General features: G+C 39.2%; 2 protein-coding genes and 1 long non-coding RNA gene across 6 annotated transcripts in view; 1 reads left to right on the top strand and 2 right to left on the bottom strand.

The window, feature by feature from the left end:
• tram2 (translocation associated membrane protein 2) overlaps positions 1–1,270 on the bottom strand; it is a 23,819-nt gene extending 22,549 nt beyond the window's left edge. For both annotated transcript variants that reach the window (NM_213071.1, XM_005173812.4), the window contains exon 1: positions 1,068–1,270. In NM_213071.1, the coding sequence (NP_998236.1) occupies positions 1,068–1,187 (120 nt within the window). In that variant the 5' untranslated portion in view covers positions 1,188–1,270. The remainder of the gene's footprint in view (positions 1–1,067) is intronic.
• Positions 1,271–1,717: 447 nt separating this feature from the next.
• Positions 1,718–17,790, top strand: LOC141379460 (uncharacterized). Of its 3 annotated transcripts, none has more exons than XR_012396115.1 (4): positions 1,718–1,830; positions 6,303–6,393; positions 6,855–6,996; positions 17,334–17,790. It is a non-coding gene; the product is annotated as an uncharacterized lncRNA (long non-coding RNA). The 3 variants fall into 3 exon arrangements; XR_012396116.1 differs by having other exon boundaries at positions 6,875–6,996; positions 17,334–17,439; XR_012396114.1 differs by lacking the exon at positions 17,334–17,790 and adding an exon at positions 12,608–14,884.
• Positions 12,543–20,433, bottom strand: xkr5a (XK related 5a; the record flags this gene model as incomplete). Its single annotated transcript, NM_001012260.1, is given in 6 exon segments — positions 12,543–12,654; positions 12,656–13,519; positions 13,703–13,814; positions 14,536–14,705; positions 17,340–17,562; positions 20,155–20,433. Coding segments are annotated over 6 exon segments (1,706 nt in total), but the record flags the coding sequence as incomplete, so codon positions are not given.
• Between the last annotated feature and the right edge of the window lie 404 nt (positions 20,434–20,837).

The following is a 20,837-nucleotide window of genomic DNA, read 5'->3' as shown; positions in this document are numbered from 1 at the left end:
GTTGATTAAAATGTAAATTCCCTCAATCTTGAAGATGTTCTCAGATGGCACTGTTCATTTTCACAGAAACCACCTAATTAATCTTTCACACGAACTTTTTAAAGCAACATTTCAATGTTGTGGTGGAAATGACTGATACCGTGCGACAGCAATATTTTGTATAAAAATAATATTGATAATAGTTTCACATTAATAACTTTAAAATATTTTAATTATTTCACTGGTGCTTCATTAAGATACATTAATAGATACCAGATAAATAATATTTTAAAATGTTATTGTCATAGTTGAAGTTGAAAACTCTGGGCGTGCTACAAGGTGGAAACAGTGATTTTGACACCTAAAAGCTATAGGATAAGTAATATGAAAAAAACTATAATAGAAAGCTAGTCATTTTTTAAGAAGGTGTTATTGGTAGTTTGACAAAGAAAGAGGAATTTGAACAAAATTAGATATACATTTTTGGATAAAGGATCAAAGGACATAAAAGTGGTCGTGGTTGAAGAATTACCCATTAATATACTAGTGTTACTATTTTGTTCATCAAGAATGTCAATCAAACTGGAGGCGCGTGAGAGATTTGACGTGGCACTGCAGCAGAAACTCAAACTTCATCATAAAACTAACAAAAACACACACTTATAAAACTTGTTCTGTTAAATAAACAATGTTTTCTGGAGTTTACGTGGAGTTTCTTCCTCCTCATCAGACTGCAGACGTCAGGGCCCAGGTGATGGCGACAGTGTTTTCAATGTACCTTACAACACTACGTTTTATTTTAAAAGCTCGACCAAAGAGATGGTGGTGTCGTGTTTTTAATGTAAATAAGCGTGTCTGACACTTACTTTTACAAAAAAAAAAAAAAAAAAAAACACACAAAAAAACATGAATATATGATGTGATTTGAGTCTAATAAAAGTAGGTTTTGTGTAATAGTGTTTGTGCTCGTTGTTGGCTTTAAAACTGAGTGTTTAGTTTGTATTTAAACGCGTTGAGATAGGCAGACAGACAGAAAAACAGCTGGCAAAGACTCGGAGAAGAAGAAGATCCACAACTCTTGAACTCACCTCAAACATCAGCCCAATCAAAATGAAAATCACCAAACTGAAGACAATGTCCGCGTGATTCTGAATGAGAAACTCTTGGCTGAAGAAGGGATAACTCTTGTTTCTCCTGCGAAAAGCCATTTTACAAGTTCCCGACTTTCAGCTGTGCTTTTTTTCCTCCAAATCTAAAACTTCCACGAATCACTCCAAACTTCTCCAAGCGCACTGCGCATGCGCGCTTTAGCCACGAATTAAAGCTAAAGCGCATGCGCTGTTAGTGTTATGAATGAATGCGTGGACCGACCAATATGAGTGCAATTTTTGTAACATTACAATCATAATTAGTAAAATAAGTTAGTTATAATAATACTAATACATCTTTAGTCAAATTCATTAAACATTCGTCTTTACCATAAATCTGGTAACGTAGCCTAAAACTGTATTAATTAATTGGACAATATATCATGTATTCTTTTCATATTATTATAAAAATGTATTTCTATATTGAATAGTAAATGTAATCGCTTACAGTTCTCGATTAAATCGGTTATATAATTCATTGTGTTCATTTTTCTAAAATCACACTCTACTGTGATTGGTTCTTGTTGATCAGCGCTGAGAAAAGGAACAAGCATCACGCGTTGCTACGTGAGCAGTTTGCATACACATTTAAATTACGGTGGAGTTTAAAACGGAATTAACGTTATTAGATTGTGAAGTCTTATCGTGTCTGTGTTAACCCAAGTTTGTTTATCTACCACTCTACAAAGACAGCTTGGCTTGTGTAAGTATGTTTATTAGAGAAGAGAGAGAAAGAGTGTGTGTACACTGGTTTTGGTGGTTTACAAAGAAATTTGTATAGTGACACGGGTATGTCCTATAGGGATTACAATGTTGAGGTGGTTTATGAGGACATGCCCTGTGTCCTCATTCAAAACGCCTGAAAATAATATTAAACTGAGTCTTTTGACATTCAAACATTGGCACAGGTTTCCTGTGAGGTTTAGGTTAGGGCTATGGTAAGACCATATGAGCATTATTACAGTAAAAATAAATTATTATTATTATTACTGTTACTGTGAACTTTATTGTCCGCCTTTGGGGTGATTTGTTCTGCTATGTAGCTACTAGATTTACAACAGTATCAGGTGTAGCGGACTTTTCAAAAGTGGGGGGACAGCTGTAAGAGATTCAAAAGTTTACATTCATATAATTATTAATCACCTGTTTCTAAATGGTCTGTCTCTAAAGTGAAGAAGCAGTCTGAGACACTTAGTAAGGAAATCCAGCAACCAAGCACTCATCCAAAACTCAACCTCAGCTTGTGGACCAACAAGTCTGGCCAAATTGTGTTAAATGCCTAAGAAAAATCAACAAACAATAGCCTAGCATGATTACTACTGACTTCCAGATGTTTACACGGCAGGTCCAGTAAGGTCAGTAAATTGCAATGGATCGGGAAATGATTTGTTTCAATAACACCCCTTTTACTAATTTCTTAAAGACTTTCCCTACTAGTGAGGTAAGTGAGGCTGGTCTATAGATAGATATGCTTTTAGGGTGGTTATGTTTTGGTACTGGAATAATAATAGAATGTTTTCAAAGTTTAGGTACATGGTCAGGGTTCAACGCTAAGAATTTTTTCTACTGGTCCGATTGAGTCAGTGGTTCAGATTTTTACTTGACCTGCCAAAATTTTCACTAGCCCCTCAAAAAAAAAAGGGAAGTTAATAGCTATTTTTAGCCGCATATTTTAAATAATGTGTCAAAAACAAAGTCTGTGAATCTAGAATTTCATTACTTAAAAAAAATTTAATAAAAGTGTTATGCAAACAAAAAAAGCAGAGGAAAATGTGCGGGTGTTTTATTGCGGTTCGAAATTATTTTACAAAAGGTGGCTGACTTTTCAAACTAACGACAAACTGTGCAAATCATCATTTAATTTTTTGTCGCGTTGTTCACAGGTAAATGTCTGCTTCCAAGACGTTATAAACAGACATTTTCTTTTAGCCTTATAATTGGATGTTTGCGCCATCTTGCCGTTTCTTCGCTGTCCTGTTACCAGATCATGGAAAAAAATAGCATGCTCAAAACATCAAATCAGATGAGACTGGAACCGGAAAGTAATATGGTGTTTACAACATCACAGAGGAGGTAGTGTTTAAAGACTTAAAAACACAAACTTAAAGTGAACGCAACTGGCAAATAGTCGCAGAATAATTAAATGTTAGTGACAAGGCAGCAGTGTCCCAATCGGGCCAGTAATGATCCTGTCTACTGTCCCAAGCGTCTCTCACGCTGGCCCTGGGCCACTGGGCAGTCTTTGGGCTCTATTTTGACGGTCCATGCGCAGAGCGCAAAACGCAGGGCGCAAACGCTTTCAGGGCGTTTCAGAACGCGTTTTTGCTAATTTAAGGACGGGAAATCTGCCTTGCGCCGCGGCGCATGTTCTAAAAGGGTTAAGTTTATTTTCTTAATGAGTTATAGATGTGTTTTGAGAATAAACCAATTAGAGTCTCATCTCCCATTCCCTTTAAGACCCAGCTGCGTTGCGCCAAGAGCGCATTCGCTATTTACAGGACGCAAAGTAAGTCTAAGTGGAAAAAATGAGCATTTCACAAGCAAACAGTTAACAGTTAACAGTTTTTTTTAAAAGAAAACTGTTAAACAGAGCATCTACTGCGTAAGAATGAGAGATAATGGATCTACTTTCACTTTCGCTCTTGGATAGGGAAACCTTTACGCACAGACATCAATTAGCCCATAAATAAATAATTTTGTTTAAGCGCAAATATTCGTTTCAAAACTTTCTAAATTCAGTTCTAATTTCCAGCAAACGAATAAATGAACAATAATAACAAAGTGTGCTCAAAATACTGAGTTATTTCCAAATACACCTGTCATGCCCCATATGGTCTAAAACCTGACAGGTGGGCAAATCTAAGCTTGTTTTTAATAAAACAAATATAAATATGGATATAATAAATAATACTGCTAATAATAATAACATTATACAAAAGCAAATTGTTATGAATGAACTGAAAAAGCCTTCAGAGATGAAGAAGACATAAAAGCAGTGATTTTTCATATTTATGTAGGCTAGAAAATAATATGTTTAGTAATATTTTAATCCTTTATATTTATATCCTATATTCAATTCAATTCAGCTTTATTTGTATGGCGCTTTTACAATGTAGATTGTGTCAAAGCAGCTTCACATAAATGGTCATAGTAACTGGAACAGTGTAGTTCAGTTTTTAGTGTTTAAGTTCAGTTCAGTTCAGTTTAGCTCAGTTCAGTGTGATTTAATCATTACTGAGAGTTCAAACACTGAAGAGCAAGTTCATCGATGCGTTGCTCTACCAATCCTGAACCATGCGAGCCAGTGGTGACAGAAGAATATATCTATTCTTATTATATACTATATATATATATATATATCCTTAATATTTTAATTTTTTCATATGTAAAGATATTTGCCTATTGCTCTCTTGTGCGTATTAAGCAGTGTGTAAGCGAGGCGCAACTCTGCGCTTGAGTTTAGACCGGGTTTGTTTTGGTTTAATGAAAAATCTATTATAGATTCTCAAAATAGCAACGCGCCAGCGGTCCGCCTCAGAACGCCTTCCTTTATAGACCAGAACGCCTATGGGCGCACAAATGAACGCTAATGCATTTGCTATTTAAACAGCATAGTGCAACGCCTCAAAACCACTCTTGCGCCAAGCTGAAACCACAAAAAGACTACTGCGCAACGCCTTGCGCCACACTGCGCCGGGTGTATGATAGGCCCCTAAATTGTTGAGCTCTGATGGTGGACCTCCAATGGGCAATTAAATTATAGGTAAAAATTGGACCCAATTAAGAGTCCTTGTAAACCACTAATACCAACCTGTGTGTGTATTCTTTTGCATTTTTACATTGGTGCTTACCCAAAGCTTTTTAACCAGATTTTTGCTATTATCTGCGTATTTTCATTATAGTTTCCGCTGTGTATTGTATTGTGTGTGTGTGTGTGTGTGTGTGTGTGTGTGTGTGTGTGTATTCTTTCGCATTTTTAAATTGGTGCTTTCCCCAAGCATTTTAATCAGCTTTTTGCTATCATTACCAGTATATATTAATTATAGTTTCCACTGTGTATTGTATACTTTGCAAACTGTGCAATTTCCTGCAGTTTTGTTTACGATGAGTAATATTTTCTCTGAGCGGCGGTGCATCAAATTAGTCCGATGACAAATTTCACCAGAGACGTGTGAGAGAGAAATGAATACAAGTCCAAGAATAGATCCTGTGAAATGATTTTAATGAGTAAATGGAATTCACTATAAGAGCAAACAGTCCACATCTGAAAAAAATCAAACACACTCTCGTTCACGCCGTCCGCTAGTCTTATGGCTGAATTTGCATTGAAATTATTGCAGAGATATTGACCTGTCTTAATCCATCATAACTGTTGAGCATAGACATTCTTCAGGAAAATGCATGCGAGTAACAGTTATTATATAGGGTACACACTCTCTTCATGGTAAACACACACACACACAAAGCACTTTATAAAATGAAAAACCACTCCAGTGGAAATTCACTAAAACATCTCTGAATCATCATGAGACTTAAGCTCCAATGCAAGGCAAACATGGCATTTTGTATACACTGTAAAAAATCTGTAAAATTTACAGTACAAAACCAGCAGCTGTGGTTGCTTTAATTTAAATGTTAACAATACGTTAGGAACGTAAAAGGAAATGTCTACATTTTACGTAAGTTACTGTATTTTGTACATTTGTATTTGTCATTTGTTTTTTGGGACAGTACATTTACAGTTATTCAGCTTATATTGTATGTTAAGGAAGCTTACTGTTTACTGTAACAGGTACCGGATTTTTACACATATTTTAACAGGTTTTTTCCCAGACATTTTACAGTGTATTTTAAGTTTTGATTTGTTTGAGATGTAAAGAATTTTAAAGATGGGCACAAACCAAAAACAAAGTAAAAAGAGATTCAGTAGAAACTAAGAAAATAACTAAAGAAAAGGAAAGAAACACAATGTAAGAAAATACAAATTGTCTGAAAAAATATATAAAAAATGCTACAGTAAAAATCTGGCACCTGCCCCAAAAAAACAAATGACAAACATTTTTTTTTACAAAATATAGTAAGTTACTGTACAATGTAGAAACTTCCTGTTACCTTCTTACCGCATTTTCATTCATTCAATCATTTTCTTTTTGGCTTATTCCCTTTATTTATCAGGGGTCGCCACAGTGGAATGAACCGCCAACTTATCCAGCATATGTTTTACGCAACGGATGCCAATTCCAGCTGCACCAAAACGTTTTAAAAGGTAAGTAAATTATAACAGCGCAAACTTTTCTGTAACTGTAGTGATGCTGTGCGTCATTTGTTTAACCCTTTAAGGTTACGTGCTGACTGACAGGTGCGTGATGCGTGAGGGCAGAAAACACGACGTATAGCCGTTTCACTTTACTTCAGGATGCATAATACGGCTCTGTAGGTCTATTGGAGACATTCATAAATATTCCTAGCAAATCTAATAAATGTTGGAGACATACTTGTTACATAAACGCACTAAATCGCACTTCAGCAGCGTTTATTTGAGAGCGCACAAGAAGATCTGCACTTGAGTAGCGGGTGCTCGTAGGCTAATACATAAATGCGCTCACGACATTTGTCATTGAATTAACGCCAGGTAGTTGGTAGATCTGTGTATAAAAAGGCCTGCCGCCACAACTGGAAAAAATCCTAGAGGAAACACTGAATTTAGACTATTTAATTCACCTATAGCGCATGTGTTTGGACTGTAGGGGAAACCGAAGCACCCGGACACTGAAATGCCACCTGACCCAGCCGGGGCTTGAACCAGCGACCTTTTTGCTGCGAGGCTATCATACTACCCACTGCGCCACCCTGACGCCCTTTTGAACAGGTAAATTCCTGCAACATCAGCTGCTAGTTTAGTATCATAAATTTTACTGTTTTGTTTTTTTAGTGTATACAAAATGCTCTATATGATATGTCTGTTAACTATTACCCACATTTATTTATTATTTAGGAAGGAAAGAAAGAAAGAAAGAAAGAAAGAAAGAAAGAAAGAAAGAAAGAAAGAAAAATAGGGAAATAAATAAAAGTGTGTAATAGTTTATTTTTGAAGCCTAAAAAACGTATGAAAAAAACCCGAGAAAGAAACAAAGAAGGGGCTGCGGGAGATAATTCATATTCCCTTTAACGTTAGGATTAATTTTTAAAGTCTGGAATAAATAAAGAAATGACAAAAAAGTAAATATGTATAAATAAATGAATACATTATTATTTTTAAATAAATAAATGTTTCAAATATCAATATAAGAATGCAATTGTACACACTACCTGACAAACGTTTTGTGGTCGATGCCAGTTGTAAGAGCAACAAATAATAACTTGACTTCTAGTTGATCATTTGGGAAAGTGGCTGAAGGTAGGTTTTTCTGATGAATCATCTGATGATCTGCATCACAATCATCACAAATACTGCAGAAGACCAACTGGAACCCACATGGACCCAAGATTCTTACTGAAATCAGTCAAGCTTGGTGAAAGAAAAATCATGGTTTGGGGTTACATTCAGTATGAGGACGTGTGAGAGATCTGCAGAGCGGATGGCAACATCAACAGCCTGAGGTGTCAAGACATTTGTGCTGCCCATTACATTGCAAACCAAAAGAGAGGGCAAATTCTTCAGCAGGATAGAGCTGCTCCTCATACTTCAGCCTCCACATCAAAGCTCCTGAAAGCAAACAAGGTCAAGCTGCTCCAGGATTGGCCAGCCCAGTCACCAGATATGAACATTTTTGAGCATGTCTGGGGGAAGATGGAGGAGGAGGCATTGAAGATGAATCCAGAGAATGTTGATGAACTGATTTGAGTCATTGCAGAGATGTATGGATGCAGTCCTCCAAGCTCATGATGGAGTCAGACACAATATTCATTCTGTTTCCACTGCAGCATGACTTTATATTCTATACTGGACATTATTTCTGTTAAATCACAAGACTTTTGTCTAAGCAAAGTCAGACTTCACTGTCGTAATTAAATCAATAAAATCAAGGCATGATCATATTTTATTGTGGTAAAATAAGTGTAATCTAGAGTCCTTTGCCTTTCATATAAGCCACTTCTTATACCAAACGATCAACTAGAAGTCAAGTTGTTATTTCTGGTTCCTAAATCTTAGATAGGTGGCAAGACTTTTGTCAGGTAGGGTATTTAAACCCCTCATTTAAATCACATAAGGGCTTTTAAAGCCTGAAAAAAAGGTATGAAAAACAAACAAAAAAAGACCCGAGAGCAAATATTCTGATGCAGGGATGTGGAGCCTTAGACTAAATCTAACAGTTGAACAATCTGACATTACAAAAGCATCATTAATAGTCCAATATTCAGAGTGACTCTGCAGATCTGATGATTTATCAGATGAGTTTTGTCTGATTTGACCTGTATCAGACTCTACATATGAATAATAAAGCAGAACACAGCCCTTCAGAAGAGAGGAAAACATCACAGTCTGAGATAACACACACACACACACACACACACACACACACACACACACACACACACTCACACTCAAACACAGATTGTGCTTTCAGCTCAAACCGACAGCATGTGGATTTTATTGGTTATGTTCAGAATGGCTTACTTCCAGATATGCTCATTATTTACATGCATGAGATTTTCTTTAATATCTTTTCTTAGACTTGTTTGTATTAATAATAGTTCCTTTTTGATGCCGCTTGCTTGGATTAGCATGCAATGTGATGAGGTCATGTGACACCGTGTTATTTAATGTGGAATACTGCATAGTATTTTATGATATTTTACATTTTATTTTAAGAGAAACATGAACATTTTAATAATATGCACCTTATATTTTGTATTATGATAAATTATAATTAAACTATATTTTATGCTAGTATTCCATTCTGAACATAAACAGAGAGAAAAATAAATCAAGTGAACCAAAAAATAAGCATTTCTGATGTGTTCTAATGTCTAAAATTTACAAGTTCAAGTTTTTTTAAGTTCCAGCCGCATTTATTTTACAAATGAATGCCCATGGCTATGTATTTTGTCATTATATATTTTATGTATATATATTTATATATTTACAAAGTGTTGGGGTCAGTAAGATTTTTTTTCCCTTTTGAAATGAATTAATCATTTAAATAAGCAAGTATGCATTAAATTAATCACAAGTAAAAGTAAAGACAATTATTATCTTACAAAATGATTAGGTTAAAATATTTTTATATATAATAATAATAATTATTATTATTATCATTATTATTATTATTATTTTATTCCAACAACAATGCTAAAATAATTTATAATAATTATTATTATTGTAATAATAATTATAATTAATATTATTGTTATCATTATTATATAATAATGATAATATTTATTATTATTATATTATTTTTTATTATTATTGTTGTTGTCAAAATATAATATTTATTTTATATCATATAGAATATTGTACATATTAATAATAATAATTATTATTATTAGAATATTATATTTATATTATAGTATATATAATATTATATAATAATAATAATTGTTAGTAGTAGTATTGTTGTTATTATTATAAATAATAACTATTATAATTATACATATTTTATTATTATTCTAACAACAACAATGCTAATATTACTAATACTAGTTATTTTTATTATTTTTCATTTTTACAATAATAATTCTTATGATTATTATCATTATATATATTTATATATATATATATATATATATATATATATATATATATATATATATATATATATATATATATATATATATATATATATATATATATATATAAATTGTTACTTAAGCATCAAATATCATATTAGAAAATCCTATTAAAAATCTTTTTAGAAAATCAGCTTTAAGTCACAAAATTAAATTATATCTTTCAATATACTCAAATTAAAAAGTTATTTTGAATTAAAATAATATTTAACAATATTGTTCTTGTATTTCTGATGAAATACATGTGTCTTTGGTGAGCATAAAAACATTTTTAAAATTCTACTGACCCCAAACCTAACATATTCTTATTTTAATTTAACCACAAATATGTTTTTATATTACTTCACATTCTGAAGGGGCAAAAAAATATAGAAGTTAGAAGTATAGAAATTCCAGCAGTGTATAATAACAAACACGTGTCACATTTTGTAAAAGATGAATGCAATCAACGTCGCACAAATGTCCACAAATTATTATTATCATCATTATTATTATACTTATTTAAAATAAATCCCTGAATGTGGGCAAAGACAAACCACACACACAACAGCAAAAAAAAATGTCACATTGACATTTAAACTCCACCTTTCCTTCACTCGGCTCATCTCATTGGTAGTTGCCACTGAAGCTCATTTGCATAAAGTGTAAGACACACCCACATTAGAATAGTGAAACTGAAAACTGCTTTGAAAAACAAACAAACAAAAAAAATGTCCTCCTAAATCAGCGGTTCACAATCCAGGTCCTCACACTTTCATAGGTTTGTTCCATTTGACAGTAAGTGCCCTTTAAAGTGGACATCATGATATATTCTGCTATTATTCTAGTTTGAAAGCTTGCTCATTTCAAAGGGTAACGTGTGATAGATATAACTTCTATGCTAATCACATGACCCAGTCCCTTTGCACTACTGTGCTGACAACAGTTGTGTAGCGCAGATTATTATTATTATTTTTTAATAAAGAAAACTTCACGTTCAGCTGAATTCCCATGTGCAGGGTGTAGGGAGCAGTGAACACTATGTAGGGAACATGTCGATCTCAATACAGTTACTTCTTGGAGCTCTGTTCTACTTAGCTGCTAATATAAATCAGTGTGTTAAAGTCCACATGAAATCAAAATGTACTAGGTTTATTTTGCGAGCTCACATTATTATTTCTTTAATTAACCCGCTTTTCATTTGATGCACTTGATTTCAAACACAAAACAAAATGCTATTGGATGGGAGCTGAGGGGAGGAGCTAATCTATGTCCCGCCCGCTCTTCATGTTTCAGATTACGTCAAACATTAAATAAAAAATGTGCATTTCAAAGCACTTCATGGAACATTTAGTCAGTCCGAAATCTAAATTTACCATGTTTATTTTGCTAGCAGGTTTAGGGTTGGGTTTGGGGGTAGACATTAATATAATACAATTACATGGATAATTTAATATTATAAATAATTCTCTTTATAATTATTTTATTTGCATTTCTGTAAGGGTTGGGGTAGATGTTAATTAAATACAAATAATTAAATAATTAATAAATAAATAAATAATAAATTAAACGGTTAATTAATCTGATAAATAATGTAAATAATTCTCTCTATAATTATTTTATTTGCATTACTGTGAGGGTTGGGGTTGATGTTAATTAAATACAATTAATTAAATAATTAATTATTAAATAAATAATAAATTAACAGTTAATTCATTCATTTGATAAATAATATAAATAATTCTCTTTATAATAATTTTATCTGCATTAATGTGAGGGTTGGTTTTAGGGTTGGGAAAGATGTTAATAAAATTCAAAATTGTGAATAAATAAATAATTAAAAAGTGAACAATAATTAAAAAAACATAAAAAGTTAATTCATTTAATAAATAATATAAATATTTATCGTTAACTGCCGGCCACAGCTGTATCCCTTCTAGCAACAACTGGGAATGATACCCAAATAAAGCCCCGCCCCCTACTCAATATTCCGCTTCACGTAGAAAACATTAACATACTGAAATAAAAGTCTTAGCAACTTCTGGTTCATGCAGACATTTAAAAAATAATAGAGGTAAAAAGCAGGGAGCAAGGACCAGGATTGAGAACCGCTACCTTAAAGCGATAGTTCACCAAAAATTATTCTGTCAGCATTTACTCATTATTCATGTTACAAACCTTTCTTTCTTCTATTAAACACAAAAGAAGATATTTTGAAAAATGCTGAAAACCTGTAATTATTGACTTCCATAGTATTTATTTTAATTCATAAATTTTCCTTTGGCTTAGTCTCTTAGGGGTCGGCACAGTGGAATGAACCGCCAAGTTATACAGCATATATTTTACACAGCAGATGCCCTTCCAGCTGCAACCCTCTACTGGAAAACATCCATACACACTCACAGTCACACACAGTCATACACTACGGCCAATTTAGCTTATTCACCTATAGCGCATGTGTTTGGACTGTTAGGGACTCCGGAGGAAACCCACGCTAACACAGGGAGAACAAGCAATCTACACTCAGAAATGCCAACTGACCCAGCCGGGACTCGAACCAGTGACCTTCTTGCTGTGATGTGACAGTGCTAACCACTGAGCCATCATGAACTACTAAGAAAATCAATGGTTACAGGTTTCCAACATTGTTTTAAAATAGAGTTCAACAGAAAGAAAGAAACTCATAAAGGTTTGAAACCACTTGAGTAAATAAATAATACATTTAAATTTTTGGGGTGAACTATCCCCTTAAAATCCAACGTCATCTTCAGGACCCCTACGGGACAAAACCACCTGCCTGCGAGGGCCCCTGAGGAGTGATCCCGAAGCCTCTCCATTTAACCCTGGTGCGGAAGTGTAACAGGGACCCGCCCGGCCCAGAAGCCCTCTGACCAGATCCCTGTGCAGGCCGCCATCTGTAGAAATCGGGCTCAGCTCATCCAGAGTCTCCAGTCCAGTTCCAGACCCGAAACTGAACGGCGTTTCTCGATCCAAACGCGGATTACTGGAGCTGCTCGGGGATTGCGGGTCGGCACTGAAGTATAACGTAGAGCTGGATTCTGTGGGGCAATAATTAGGTTCCGGACTGTCCCCGAAAACAGACTTCCCCTCGGGCGAGCTGCGTTTACAGTCTGATAAAGTAACCGGCGACTCTAAAGGACTCTCCATTTCCAGACTGTCATCTTCATCATCGTCGTCTTTAGCTTCGCTCATGCTCTCGAACTCTTCCCTGCAGTCGGACAGCGGCGCCATCGTATCGTCCCGGCTCTCGGATGCGGAAATGCACCCATCGTCAATCATTTCCGCTTTCTGATCCACCGCTAATATCCCAGACACTCCTCCTGCCCCGTAAGCGCTGTTGATTTTCACCGGGTCTCCTGTTTTTAATGCCAGACGGATGAGCAGCCAGTGATGGTGCCGACACTCTCCGTCTGGCTTGACGCCGCAGCTGCCGGGATGCTCCAGAAGTGATCCTGGGATCCCGGAGAGAGAGAAGGAAGGGTGGGAGGAACGGAAGAGGACCGGAAGAGCTGCCGGAGGAAGATGTTTGTCTCCCAGAGAGAAGGAGGAGTCGGCCTGCTGGAGACACTCGCGGCCCATGTGCGCGCGCTGATGCAGACCCTGAGAGATTTCAGTGGACTTGGGATGCAGGAAGCGGTAGTATAATATTAGAGACGTCAGACCTGAGAGAGACAGAGAGTTACAAATTCATTTATCCATTTTCTATCGACTTAGTCCCTTATTTATCACAGAGGAATGAATGACCAACTATTCCGGCATTCGTTTTATGCTGCGGTGCCCTTCCAGCTGCAACCAAGTACTGGGAAACACCGATACACTCTCTCATGATGCACACAAACTCTCACCAAGCAGGAAGCTGCACAGGACAGCAGTGGGGATGGTCAGGCTATCCCATGATGCATCAATCAGAATTTCAGACGCAGCCAATAGCAGTGTAGCATTTTCCAACAGCATCACCTACATGGGAACAACAGAAACAACTTCGCTTTATTACCTAAACAAACAGCTACACAAAAACACATCCCGGAAGTCAAATCAAATTGACTATTTCTCATTTTTAGGGAATGAAAAAGTGTATTTTAAGTTCACCAAACTTTTAAAGTTGGCCTCATAAGGAAGTTGTGGTAGTTTTTTTTTTTTGCCTTACCATGATGAATGAAGTGAAACTGCTTCTTGAACAACTTTAAAAAGCAGGCGGGTCTTGATTTTAGCCATAGAGAATTTATTAAATGCTTCTTGTTAGCTATTGGTGCATCTGATATAAGTGACAAGTTGATTTATCCACATATTCTTTATTCATGCACATAATTACTTTTTTTAATGTACGTGCCTTTTAACCTTTAATCAAATCATCTCCTCCCTCTTTAACAACGTATTTTCTGAGTTTTGACAACAAACAGAAATGCTGAGCAGGAGGTGTCTTTTAGGTTGTAAGAACTCTCCTGAAACCCATTTCCCAATCTTTCTTTATAAAATGCCTACTTTACTTTATCTAATCAGCTCGCAGTAGAAAAACAAGTCACGCCCACTGTTTTCTCATTTAATATTCCATTTCCCTAGGAGCTGCATATCACAATATGAAAAAAAAAAAAAAACGGTCGCAGCTTCTGGTTCATGTGGACTTTAACCCAAATACAGCCAAATCTAAAAAAGCACAACATTATTAGTGTGATTGTACCGTGTAGAATCCTGCCATCCGGAAGCGGGACGGACCGTCCTTCACATTGAGGAACAGAAACACATGAACGCCTCCCAGAATGAAGTTAAACACCCGCCATGACCATTGGCCTACATATATGTCCGTCTGTTGGGAGACCAACCACAGCGCTGCCATCAGCCAATGAGACGCTGAGAAATAGAAGCATACATCACATGAATTGGGAGATGAGTTAATGATATTATTGTGTTTGGTATCTGACAAAATGCTGTAGAGCAGTGATCCTCAACCACCGGGCTGCAGACCGGTATCGGTTCTTGGATCAATCGGTAACGGGCCGCACAATAAATCATTGATTATTTCTGTTTTATTTATTATCCGAGTGAACGATCTTTTATTTAGAAAAATGACTGTATTCTCACGCTTACATCTCGGTCACTTAATTGCCTAAATTTAGCCCACAAGCAGCAAAATGAGTAAGAAACAAGACGTCTTTGGAAAGATTCTTTGCTAGGGGGAAAAGGCCCAGAGGAGGACCCACAAAATGCAGAGGAATGGATCTGCAACCCGTTTGTCAACAAATCAGGTGAATCCACCATGTCTGTGCAAAAAGATGATCAACTGCTGGAGATTCGCCAAGGACGGCGGCCTTTTAGTGGCCGTTTGCATATTGCACCTTTTCTAGAGGTTGCGCAAGTTCGTTATTTTCAATGGAGGTGTGCACGGCAAATTTATCAGGTGAATATGTTCGTAAATCTGACTTTAGAGAGAGAGGCCGAGTATTGGCACGGGAGAGAGGCCGAGTATTGGCTCAGGAGAGAGGCCGAGTATTGGCGCGGGAGAGAGGCCGAGTATTGGCGCAGGAGAGAGGCCGAGTATTGGCACGGGAGAGACGTCGAGTATTGGTGCGGGACAGAGGCTGAGTATCGGCACGGGAGAGAGGCTGAGTTTTGGGGCAGGAGAGAAGCCGAGTATTGGCACGGGAGAGACGTCGAGTATTGGTGCGGGACAGAGGCCGAGTATCGGCACGGGAGAGAGGCCGAGTATTGGGGCAGGAGAGAGGCCGAGTATTGGCACGGGAGAGAGGTCAAGTATTGGTGCGGGAGAGAGGCCGAGTATTGGCGCGGGAGAGAGGCCGAGTATTGGCGCAGGAGAGAGGCCGAGTATTGGCACGGGAGAGACGCCGAGTATTGGTGCGGGAGAGAGGCCGAGTATCAGCACGGGAGAGAGGTCGAGTATTGGGGCAGGAGAGAGGGCGAGTATTGGCACGGGAGAGAGGTCAAGTATTGGGGTGGGAGAGAGGCCGAGTATTGGCGCGGGAGAGAGGCCAAGTATTGGCGCAGGAGAGAGGCTGAGTTTTGGCACGGGAGAGACGTCGAGTATCGGCACGGGAGAGAGGCCGAGTATTAGGGCAGGAGAGAGGCCGAGTATTAGTGCGGGGGAGAGGTCGAGTATCGGCACGGGAGAGAGGTCAATTATTGGTGTGAAAGAGAGGTCGAGTATTGGTGCAGGAGAGAGGTCGAGTATCGGCACGGGAGAGAGGTCAAGTATTGGCGCGGGAGAGAGGCCGAGTATTGGTGCAGGAGAGAGGTTGAGTATTGGTGCGGGAGAGAGGCCGAGTATTGGTGCGGGAGAGAGGCCGAGTATTGGCGCGGGAGAGAGGCCGAGTATTGGCGCAGGAGAGAGGCCGAGTATTGGTGCGGGAGAGAGGCCGAGTATTGGCGCAGGAGAGAGGCCGAGTATTGGCGCAGGAGAGAGGCCGAGTATTGGCGCAGGAGAGAGGCCGAGTATTGGCACGGGAGAGAAGCCGAGTATTGGTGCGGGAGAGAGGCCGAGTATCAGCACGGGAGAGAGGTCGAGTATTGGGGCAGGAGAGAGGGCGAGTATTGGCACGGGAGAGAGGTCAAGTATTGGGGTGGGAGAGAGGCCGAGTATTGGCGCGGGAGAGAGGCCAAGTATTGGCGCAGGAGAGAGGCTGAGTTTTGGCACGGGAGAGACGTCGAGTATCGGCACGGGAGAGAGGCCGAGTATTAGGGCAGGAGAGAGGCCGAGTATTAGTGCGGGAGAGAGGTCGAGTATCGGCACGGGAGAGAGGTCAATTATTGGTGTGAAAGAGAGATCGAGTATTGGCGCAGGAGAGAGGTCGAGTATCGGCACGGGAGAGAGGTCAAGTATTGGCGCGGGAGAGAGGCCGAGTATTGGTGCAGGAGAGAGGTTGAGTATTGGTGCGGGAGAGAGGCCGAGTATTGGTGCGGGAGAGAGGCCGAGTATTGGCGCGGGAGAGAGGCCGAGTATTGGCGCGGGAGAGAGGCCGAGTATTGGCACGGGAGAGAGGCCGAGTATTGGCACGGGAGAGAGGCCGAGTATTGGTGCGGGAGAGAGGCCGAGTATTGGCGCAGGAGAGAGGCCGAGTATTGGTGCGGGAGAGAGGTCGAGTATTGGCGCAGGAGAGAGGCCGAGTATTGGCGCGGGAGAGAGGCCGAGTATTGGCGCAGGAGAGAGGCCGAGTATTGGCACAGGAGAGACGTCGAGTATTGGAGCGAGAGAGGCAGAGTAATGGCGTGCAAGAGAAGTGTCTTGAAAAATATCTAGTCGAATATTATATACTGTCATCATAGCAAAGATAAAATAAATCAGTTATTAGAAATGAGTTATCAAACTATTATGTTTAGAAATGTGTTGAAGAAATCTTCTTTCCGTTAAACAGAAATTCGGGGGAAAATATACAAAGGAGATATTAATTCAGGAGAGCTAATAATTCAGACTTTAACTTCAACAAAACTTGACCATGTGCATGTATATAATCTCCTGTGTCTCAGACTCACCGATGACCCCGATGAGCCAGCAGCCGAAGGTGCGGGTGAACAGGGCGAGGCTGGTGAAGCGGGCCGCTAACATGCCCGTTCTCCACAGCAGCTGGCTGAGGAGAGCCGCCGGCGGCATCTGCAAATGCCCAGGACGAATCAGACAACAGGCCCGACTGTAGAGCACCAGCGCCCACGACAGAGACAGCAGACACACACCACTGCACAGAGCCACTGCAGACAGAAACACAAAGGGGAGGAGAGCACACAATACAATTATTATCTCCCAGTTACATCAAAGTCCCTTTAGGGAAAGTCATTTTACTCGGCGGCCATCTTTGAAATGCCTCTCGTGCAGTATGCTCGGGCATTCTGTCTGAATGGGGAAACACCAAATTCTTCAAAACTGTTTGCCAAACTTATTATTACATTACATATTTAGAATCACCAATAAAATGAAGCAACAACTGTCAAGTTTTGTTTCTAAAAGTTTGAATCAAACAAAATCTGCATTTTTTTCAGGATGCCCGAGCTAATGCATTGCATGTGCACTCGAAAGGACTTTCCAAAAGGAGAATCTTGGCTCGAGATCGATGATTGGCTCCTGTACTAGTAGGTAAGGCTTCATTTGCCATATTGACCATTACAGATTCCCCCATTCACAACTATACGAGTGACACGTCTTGTGTATTCCTATAGTCTTTGGCTTTAAATTTGGTTTTAAGATTTTAAAAACTTAAAACTGTAAATCACAAAATTACGGTGGCCGAAAGAGCTTCACGTTCTATAATAAAAAAAACACTTGCAATTACAGAAAACTCTAGTAAATTAAGAAAATATCCTCAACGGCATGTTGCTATCAAATAAAACCAACTTGCCACCGGTAAACAGAAGCCCGTACCTGCCAACAATCCCGGGAGTCTCCTGTATTTCAGACCCATCTCTTGCCCTTCTCCCGTATTGTTCTGTCACCCGCCCCCCACCCCACGCTCCTCAGCTTTTTTGTACTGTCCCCGTGTGCGCCCAACACAAAACCATCTTCACACCCACTCTCCGCTCTTCAGTTCGCGCGGACCATTCCCCCCCTCTTCACTTTGCGCACACCCCCGGATTTTATGATCTGAATGTTGGCAGGAAGCCTGCAACACTTGCCCCGCCTCCAAGTTCTTCTGATTGGGCCACTGCTTTGGAAGTGACATTTTCTTAGTTTACATTTAAAGATGCGAATCAGATTTATGCGCTGAACTAGAATAATTGCAGGAAACATTCATTCATTCATTCATTTTCCTTCAGCTTAGTGTCTTAGGGTGCTTTCACACCTGTGAATCGATTCAGTTGTTCCGAAACAGAGATTACAATTGTTACATTGTTGCTCTTTGCTCTTGGAGCGGGTCGCTTTCACACTGCAAAGTTTCTAATCGGACCAAAAGAGCTAAAACAAGTCACGTGCAGGGAAACTCTCCTTACATTGGTCAGAGTGTCAGGGTTTATTTTGCAGCGTCCCGCTCAGCTGTCAGGAGAGGTGGTGGTTTGGTGGTGATTGACAGGGTGCGCGCGCGACGTGTCTGAGGAAAGATGCGGTGGGGAGGGGTGAGAAGGGTGCGCGACGATGCCTATGTGAGGACTGGGAGGGAGACGCGAGATTACCGGAAGATTATCACTCGTTTGCGGGCATCCGGAGACTCGCGAAACTTCCCGCCATACTTATAATTCTCTCTTCATATCGCCGTAAGCCTATTACATATCCATAAAACACTGTGATATAACCGCGCTCGGATCGGATCACTTTCTCACTGCAATCGAACTGCTCCAGGGTTCGTTTCAATCGAGCAGAGACCACCTCATTCAAGCGATCTCGGAGCGATTACTTTGGCGCGGAACAGAGCGTGATTGCCCTGTTCACATATGCCAATCGAACCGCGCTAACTGGGCAAACGAGATACGTTCCGAAACAAAAGTGTAGGTGTGAAAGCACCCTTATTTATCACGGGTTTCCACAGTGGAATGAACCGCCAACTATTTCACCATATGTTTACAAACCGGTAATTCTCCTATAGAGCATGTGTTTGGACTGTGGGGGAAAGCGGAGCACCCGAAGAAAACCCACACCAACACGGGGAGAACATGCAAACTTCACACCAAGAGGCCCAGCCGGGACTCGAACCAGTGACCTTCCTGCTGTGAAGCGACAGTGCTAACCGTGCCGCCACTAGACAAAACAATAACAAAAAATGGAGTCTGGAGCTTCTGCTGTAAACCTGAAGATCTGGCCCTGGCCATGCAATACTGCATTGATTGTATTGACAGAGGGTTTTTGGACTGACCTGGTGAGGAGAGGCCGTAGTCTGTCACGGTGAGGGCGTAGGTCTGCAGGAGCGTCTGCGGGACGGTCATCAGCAACACCTCCAGCAGACGCAGAGCAGACACATCCGCCTGTTGCATCACTTCCTGTGCATGAGAGCCTGCTGAGCCTGGAGAAGTCCATTCACACACAGCACAGTCCCAAAACCTGACACACACACACACACACACACACACACACACACACACACACACACACACAGAGAATAGAATGAGACTCTTTTAGGAAATCAGGATTTGACACTGCAAGAAATTATGCTAGAAATGGATAAATCTTATAGGTCTGAATCTTATTTGTGATGATTGTGATGCAGTTCAACAGATGATTCATCAAAAAAATCCATCTTCTGACACTTTTCCAAACGATCAACTAGAAGTCAGGTTATTATATGTTGCTCTTACAACTGGGATCCACGACAAGACTTGTGTCAGGTAGTGTTTATGAAGAAAAGAGAGCAAAAGCCAGAACATTTCACCTTTTGAAGATGCCCAGATGGAGTGTGTGTATGATGAAGTTGTGGCACGTGTGTGTGTCTCCGTCGGCTCTGTACCACCTGAAGCTCAACACCTGCACCAGTGACCCGGGCAACAAGAGCGCAAAGGTCCAACCGGCGAAACACAACTGCTCCTGCCACAGGTAAAAGGCCACACAGCAGACCACTGATGAAGAAGAAAGACAGAGAGTTAACAACATCCACATCTGCACATCAGATTATACACACAACGACTGCCATAACAGAAGCACAGTGAGATCGGAGGAGATTATAGCACTTTAAAATCCAGGTTAAGCTGTAAATGCCATCAAAACGGTGATTGTGTCATTTCGGAGGTTTTCACCAATCTCTAAATCTGTTATTGGGATCATATTTATTTTGAAAAGCACCTTTCTAGTATGTTTATTTAAACTAAAACTGCTTCCGTACAGATTTGTACATTTAGGAATTTTCTATCAGTGGAGAGGAACTTAAAATCTTTTCCAGATTATATTTTAATAATCATATCATACATAATATGTTGAATCCTAAAAAAAAAAAAAAAAAATATATATATATATATATATATATATATATATATATATATATATATATATATATATATATATATATATATATATATGAGGAAAGCATCAAGTTAGGCTATAAAACTACATATTCACTC

The sequence above is a fragment of the Danio rerio genome, chromosome 20 (genome assembly GCF_049306965.1).
Source record: "Danio rerio strain Tuebingen ecotype United States chromosome 20, GRCz12tu, whole genome shotgun sequence".
Classification (NCBI taxonomy): Eukaryota; Metazoa; Chordata; class Actinopteri; order Cypriniformes; family Danionidae; genus Danio; species Danio rerio.
This window is presented reverse-complemented; position numbering and strand designations above follow the sequence as displayed.